Source organism: Pectinophora gossypiella, chromosome 2, assembly GCF_024362695.1.
Source record: "Pectinophora gossypiella chromosome 2, ilPecGoss1.1, whole genome shotgun sequence".
Classification (NCBI taxonomy): Eukaryota; Metazoa; Arthropoda; class Insecta; order Lepidoptera; family Gelechiidae; genus Pectinophora; species Pectinophora gossypiella.
In genome coordinates this window covers 3,518,242-3,525,973 of record NC_065405.1, presented here as the reverse complement: position 1 = coordinate 3,525,973, position 7,732 = coordinate 3,518,242, and the positions used below count along the sequence as shown (strand labels likewise).

The window sequence follows — 7,732 nt, the reverse complement described above, 5'->3', positions numbered from 1 at the left end:
ATAGCACCTCAGTTCAGGTAAATAATGATTTGCGTCATAAATATTATGCAAGTGGATTGAAATCGTATTTTAAATAAAATTCATCTAAAGTTTTAATAACGTAAGAATGCGTATTCTAGTCCTATAGGTAGGTAGTTTATTTACTTATAGCAAGTGGGTATATAACAATGTTATGTAATAATTAGTTACGTACCTATCATTTATACAAATAAAAACATAATAATTCCGTAGTCTCTGCTTACCCGAGTGGGAAATAGGCGTGAGTTTCTATATGCATATGTATGTATTTAGACAACCAGTGAAAGTAGCTTCATATTATGGTTTTGTAATTTTTTTCTGGATGGTTCAAGTATGGAAAACAACATTAAGAATGATAATTAAAAACACTTATATGTATCATTATTTAAAGGTAATAATTGCGAAAATCATTATATTAAACTACGTTTAGCAACTTCTTATGACGCCAGTTGTTCTATGATTGGTAAACCAGTTGTAAAGAATATTTACTCTTTCAAAGTAAGATTCAAATTAAGAGGATGCAGTAAATGTTCCGTCAAAACACGTTCTATTAGTAGATAAAATCGTTTTGGAGTCCAAATTGTATCTTTCCACTCGATAGGTATTGACCCATTTGCATATAATTAAAATTCTTACCTTATATCCACAAGAACGTAACATTGAAATAGTGAAATTCGGAAAAATAGTAGAGTCAATATAAAGTGCATCGACGTCATTTCTCTTTTTGAAAAATAGATTATTTAAATTCCAATATTACTTGTTTACTTTATCTTACATCATAACTGTCTAATCAATAATAACAGCAAATTAATTAAAATAAAATTAACCATAATAACTAGAAAAAAGATGCTATATCGATGTAAATATTTAATTTTTTAACAATGGCGTTTAATTTTGGCGCGAAGGCCTATCCTGCCAGTCAGTTAAACTAACTTACGTATAAATAAAGTAAAATTATATTTATCAAAGCCATTGCCCTAGTGAAATTGCTTTATTTCATTTATTTTAATCGAGTTCAACGATCGAACAAATTTTAAACGGAACCTCATTCCAAAATAGTTTTATAAACAGCACACTTCGAGTTAGTATTGACTGCCGCTTGTCAAAATATTCTTTCATTCGTTTTCGTCTTTCAATTGTTTTAAATGTGGAAGCCTATAATTTTGGACGTCGAGTGCATCGTTTGCAACAAATCGTTGCAAAAGATAAACCACGACCCTCAAGAGGTGACACGAAAAATGGGGAAAATCGCTAATCGTCGGTCGAGGACGCCTAATTGGTCGGTTGAGGAAAAGCAGTTCCTCCTAGACTTAATTAAGGAGCGGAGATTGGTGATCACTAGGACCACTAACGGGCCTAATCATTATGAAGAGAAAGATGTGGCTTGGAACGAGATTCTACGTGAGTTTGCAAACAGATTCGGGAATAAGTTCAATGGCAGTTCTATAAAAAAAGTGAAGACTCAGTGGCAAAACATGAAACGTATTGCTCGTATGGAGATATCGTTAAACGGTAATGATGTACAGAAATATAGCCGACAGTCGATCCAAGTGTGTGATATACTGGAGCTGATGAAAGATGGTGTACTGAGGAATGAGGGTCAAGATATTATGAACAATTTAAATGAAACTGTCACATGTGATGTCCCGAATATTGAAATTAAAACTGAAAGAATTGATGAGTAAGTCTTAAAATTTTGATTTCAAGTAGGTAGGTAGGGTACATGATAGAATCTAATATGGCTTTGTATTACCTATACCTGTATCTGTTAGATAGTCATAAATAGTGTATTAACCTAGTTTAATTTATAAGGAAAATACATACTACCGGAACTCAATTATTTAAGTAAGTAGTTACGTATTTAATTACTTAAGTAATATTTTCTTTGAGTATTCAGTTTTCTTAGTTTAATGTCATACCTATAGATATGTTTACTAGGTACCCATAAAAGTACCTAAATACTTACATGTCTAATTCAATACAGAGCCAATGCTCTGTATTACTGATTACAAATATGAATCCTATAATAATTAAAGCATCTATTCATTTTAGGGAAGTGAACCAACCAAGTTGCAGCATAAGTAATTCAATGGAAGTAGAGCCACCTCCAGAAGAAGTACCCCAATGTGAGACAAATGACTCAAATCAACCTCTTATCCATGATGAGTCATCTTCTACATCATCTGAGCATAACTCAGAGGTTCAAGAATATGAGCCACAAGAGCAAGAAAGATGCAATGTAAAGAACGCATCTGCCAGCACTGATACATCCTACTTGGAGGATACAAACACCAATAATTTGATTATGCAAACCCCTTTTCAGAGGGAATTTCAAGAATTTTTCAGGTGGGTCACTCTTACAGATTGTTTGTTTTGTGTGAACTATAAAAAACCTAGTTTTAAAACTATATTTTTGACCACAGGTTTTCTGCAGCAGAAAAGCAATTAAAACTAGAGGCATTAAAAGAAGAGCGTCATGTAGTCAAGGCTATGAGAGAAACAGCAGAACTAAATAAAATAATAGCTGAGCAACGTTTAAAACATATTTTATGGGTGAAAAAGCGAGAAATGGAGTAAGTTGTTTATTAGTACTTTTGAATTTTCGCGCTGCTATAAAATTAGCACCACCGCAGTGGTAAAAATCTTTTGTCTATGCTAATGTCCCTGTAAATTCGGATATACGTACCTACATAATGTTTTAAGCATTAAAATTAAATTATGGGGGATTTTGTTGGTACAAGTGTAATTTCGAAATAAAATTACATAAAGTAAAAGAAAATGTGTCGGGACTAGAGACTAAATTGAAAAATATAATAAATTGCAGACTTGAAAGGTGAAACGCGCTGACCTTAATGGACTACTGGGTGATTGAATGTCAAACGTCGTCATTATAGCGGAGGGAGGTCCGTGTTGCTCTATGTCATTATATATCCTCTAATAATCGTTTAACCGAAAAACAGCTTTCTTACTTCAGTAGGTGTTCAGTGGATACTGAACTTTCTATGAAATTAATAGCTGAGAATGTCAATCAATGTAGGTAGGTAGATACTAGATACTAAATAAATCTTTTATCGTGTGCGTTGTGTGTGAGGTAGATGACCAACCTGAGCAACCGTGATGTCAGGGTTATTATTATATTTATTCAGTCGCCAAAGGCTGTCATCGCTGTTATACTACGTGCTTATATCAGTAAGTGATAGCTTCATGTGCCTTTCGAAGCACCGATCCTCTTACTTTCGGACAATCGGGTGATCAGCCTATGATAGCAAAGTAGGTGCTAGGAGTCACAGTGTTTAAATTAAATTTGTGATTTCCCCTACCGGGATTTGAACCACGACGTCCGGATCGTGAGCCCAATGATTAACTAATGGACCACTGATGCCATAAAAAATATATACGTTAGAGTTGCGCTTTCTATAGACTTGGTCGACTACTTAACCGATTCGGGGTCACCCACAAATAACGTCACACATTAAAGGTTTGACGAAGTGTGACAATGACATTGTGTGACAAAGACATTGGATAGGAGTCTTAATTTTCGTTTTATTTAAAAAATCAATTCATTATTCAACGGCGACTAGTCCGGTGCATCTCTAATTATTAAAATATAAGGGAATGATAGTGGAATAGGCATATTTATAGTGAGCTTAGCCAAACGAAAACTTGGGTATTATAAAAATATACTAAAAACCCTCCTGGTGGAATCTGGTAAATAGCTTGTGAATATCCGAACATGTAAAAGAAAAAAGTCTATGGTCGTATAAAATGGACGTATATGTCAAATCGAACTGTCATTTGACTTGGGGGTTGGATTTTATTATATTTCATTATTTTATAGTTCTATTCTAAACGTTTAATATAGTCTTAAATAATAATATAATCATGAGTTTTATTGCAAGAAATAGATCATCATTGCTGCGTGCTATTAGTGTCAGGTGAGAATATATTTTGCAACAAGTCCAAACACCGGCATGGTGTGTTACGCAATACCTGCAAATAAACTTTATTTTGAGTGCTAGTGTAATTTTTTAATATTTTATCGATAGAAAATACAAGTAACTAAACTATAGTATTACAGTACGCTTGAAAAATATCGTTTCGCCCCTGTTCACAGAGAAAATAGTTCCCGATTTACTTCACGCAAACACTTCAGATTTTATCTTTCAGAACGTTATGACAAAGACGTCCAAAGTCAATGACATCAGCGATCCAGAACTTTTATTGTTTATTCCACTGACATTACGCCACATTTTTTTATGTTGAAAATAGAACCTACGCAGTTTCTTATTACATTAATATTTCAATTTCAGTGGCCTACTGCTAATGCAAGTATTAAAAAAACAAACCAGCCAAAACTTATTAGCACTAGTATCTAATGTGTGTCATATTTAGCCTTTTTGAGTGCACATATTTACCAATTCTATCTTTCAAATCAGTTTCTATAAAACCTTTTTCTTATCTTTGACATTTATTACCTTTTTGCTTTGATCCCTTCTAGTTAACACAGACTACAACTGTCAAGCATGTTACTTTGAAAATCAAAATTGAAAATTCATATTTTATCTTTTAATTTAGAAGTGCATTTTAATAAAGCAAGTAAATACAAGAGTCCATTATTCCTAGTAAATTAGTAAATACAATAACACATTTGATGTGATATATTTTCTTTTTTATTTCAGGATGTATTCTGGTGAGCCTGGCTCTGGTGCTGGCAAGGGTGGCGGTGGTGGTGGTGCCATCCGTGAGGCTGGCGGTGCCTTTGGCAAGATGGAAGCTGCACGCGAAGAAGAGTACTTCTACAAGAAGGTACAGTGATAATTATAAATCAGGAATATTACTATAAAAATAACAGTTTTTAAGATATTTATGCTTATGAGGGTATGGATGGGGGGGAGACCTTTGCCCAGCAGTGGGACTTATTATTTATCTAAAGAAAAGACAAAGATTTTATTTATACTTACTTATATCTAACAGTACAAACACATCACCACCGCAGGCGCACCCAATGTGTTGATTAAAAAACAAGGTTTCATTAAGAAACCTAATAATGATTATGTATAATGGTAAATTTCTTGTGGTATGAAACTGTCTATCTTTTTAGAAGAATGGTATCGTATAGTACACTCCATACATTGGAAAACAAATTGTTTTGATTGCAAAGATTTGTGATCACGCTAATTGACTTTTCTTATTGCCTTGAACTATGTTGCTTTTAAATCAATCAATTTGAGGCCTCTTGTCAGACACTGAATGTAAATCATTTGTAACAAGTACACACGAAAAATTATAGCCAAATTTGTCTAAGCCATTTTTGAGTTTTTGTGTCACTAAGTGGGGTGAAGACAAGTGCCCTGTTTTCCCTAAAAAGTAGCATGGAGAATGCTACACCAACAAGAGTGTTGCTCTTAAATTAGTGATGATGATGTGTCTAATGTTAGAGTAGAATATTATGACCATGTCAAGCAAAATTGCATGATATCTCTGGCAACACAGGTCCTGGCAAATTGATAGTGAATCAATGTGCTTTATTTTTTTGATGTCCAAATATTTAGCACCAGACACCACCAAAGCAGAGAGGCGATACTAATGGTGTGGGCAGAGCCACAAGTAATCAGTTACAACCACCATTCCGGTTTGTTGGGGTATACATACCACAACATGTCAATTACATGCACGCACAACATTCTCTCTCTCTCTCTCTCTCTACAAATTAAAATAAACTATGATATAAATACTAAACTATAGAGTTTGCTACATTACATCGAAGTATCTGTGCTTAAAATATGTTTTCTTATTTATTTATTTATAAAGTACAACCACATCACATATATTAAAACATTTTACATATAAGGTTACGGTATTATGACTAATATATATGACAATTACGGCGTACATAACTTATACAATTAAGGGTACTTAAGTATTTAAAAATAAAGTAAAATTAAAATTACACAACAAACTTAAATATTAGAAATTAGAAAGATATTATTTTGTGTTTTTTCAATAAATTACTTATTAAACATCACTTTTTTCCACTAGTAAACACTTGTCCGAAATCACAACTTTATAAGGAATGTATGAGTATAAATTTTAACTTAAACAGTTCAGTTCAGTTCTTTAATTACATTCATACACAACATTACTCAAATTTAAAATAACCTATGATTAAACTATAGACTTTGTTACATTATATTGAAATACATGTGCTTAAAATGTTTTCTCTTTTAATTACAGCAAAAGGAACAGCTTGCAAATCTGAAGAGCCATTTGGACAAGGAGATCTCTTTCCACGAGGAGCAGATCAAACGCCACGAGGACGCCATCCGCCGTCACAAACAAACCATAACTAACATGGACAACAAATAAGTGAACAGAACTGAACACTCATACAATTTATTAGTAGTATGAAAAATGTCTTAAACTTCATAATGTTATTTACAATGCAATGGTTGATTGTGTATAAGGATGTTATTTTCGCTTTTATTTTGTGTAGGAGTAGCTTAACAGTTTAAAATATATGATTATAGGCATTGTGTTGTAGTATTTGATTTTTATTTTACTCTTCACATTATGCACTGTTTCAAATCGTATTTTAGTCGAAAACAAATAAAAATTAAACAAACAAAACAAATTAGAATTAAAAACATCCGTTTTTAATCTATCCCTACGCAAATTTGTCAATTTTATTTGAGAACCATTACCTAGACAGTTTGAAATTGGTGAGCATCAGAATGACTGCCCAAAATGACAGATCAGTTTTAAAATATTACTAAAAAAAATTTTGTCATTTATTTCAGTCATTCTGATGCTCACTGAAATTGTACTAGAGTCCGAGGATAACTTATAAATAAAAGAAATTAAACTGAATCTAAACCACATAATATTTTTTGGTTATAACGTGTCTTAAACGGACCTATTACAGAGCCGTTATTCATATGTCAGGATAGTCTATTTCAGGCATGGAACATAGATCGATCAGGATTGATCAATCTTATAGTTCACTTGCACTGCAGTTACAAAAATAACAGTGATTCATCCAAGTTTTTTTTACAGCGCCACCTTTTGGCCAAGTGAAAATGCTTTATGAAGTTGAGTTTACCCTGCGTCTACTAATGACGCAACAATTATTATATTATACATCAATGTAACTAACATATATATGAAAGTTATTATTTTTTGACTCTACATACACGGTAATGTTAAATAGGAATGAATAAACATTACTCCACTCATTTTCCGTGTTTAGATATTTTCCTACTTGCCGCTAGATGGCGCTAGACGTCAGAAAACGTTAAAAACCTTTGTTAAAAACATTTTATTATGGATGAATATAAAGTCACTGATTGAGCAAAAGGTAGGTATCTCACTTCTCTTTACAGTCATATTTAGTTTTTTGTTCGTTTGGTTATGTCGTTCTGCTTTGGAAGGCTACATACAAGTTACAGGAAGTTAGAGCTCCCATGCCATATATATCTCCAAGCAGGGGTCTAATTAAACGAATTTATTTTCTTCTATCGTGTGGGCTGTGAGGTGGAGTACCAACCTCAACAACCCTGGTGTCAGGGTTCCTATTGAGCCGCCAAAGGCCCCTGACATGACTCATGTAACGACTACGTACTTACATCAGTAAGTAGTGGCCAGGACCAACGGCTTACCCTTCGTAAACTTAATTCACCTGAGCTTTAACGTGTCTTCTGAAGCACGGATCGTCTTA

General features: G+C 33.3%; 1 protein-coding gene across 2 annotated transcripts; it reads left to right on the top strand.

Moving 5' to 3' along the window:
- Positions 1 to 3,799: 3,799 nt before the first annotated feature.
- Positions 3,800 to 6,559, top strand: LOC126372698 (ATPase inhibitor mai-2, mitochondrial-like). Of its 2 annotated transcripts, none has more exons than XM_050018549.1 (3): positions 3,800 to 3,953; positions 4,698 to 4,824; positions 6,253 to 6,559. In XM_050018549.1, the coding sequence occupies exons 1-3, from the start codon at positions 3,901 to 3,903 to the stop codon at positions 6,382 to 6,384; spliced, it is 312 nt and encodes a 103-aa protein (XP_049874506.1). In that variant the 5' UTR covers positions 3,800 to 3,900; the 3' UTR covers positions 6,385 to 6,559. The 2 variants fall into 2 exon arrangements, with proteins under 2 accessions (XP_049874506.1, XP_049874512.1); XM_050018555.1 differs by lacking the exon at positions 3,800 to 3,953 and adding an exon at positions 4,202 to 4,343.
- The last annotated feature ends 1,173 nt before the right edge of the window (positions 6,560 to 7,732 follow it).

What these genes read in the sequence shown, in the direction of transcription:
- LOC126372698 (XM_050018549.1), top strand. Translation starts at nt 3,901, where the DNA reads ATGAGTTTTATTGCAAGAAATAGATCATCATTGCTGCGTGCTATTAGT. An exon ending in CTGCGTGCTATTAGTGTCAG is followed by an intron (nt 3,954 to 4,697) that starts GTGAGAATATAT and finishes TTTTTATTTCAG; the next exon opens with GATGTATTCTGGTGAGCCTG. An exon ending in AAGAGTACTTCTACAAGAAG is followed by an intron (nt 4,825 to 6,252) that starts GTACAGTGATAA and finishes TTTTAATTACAG; the next exon opens with CAAAAGGAACAGCTTGCAAA.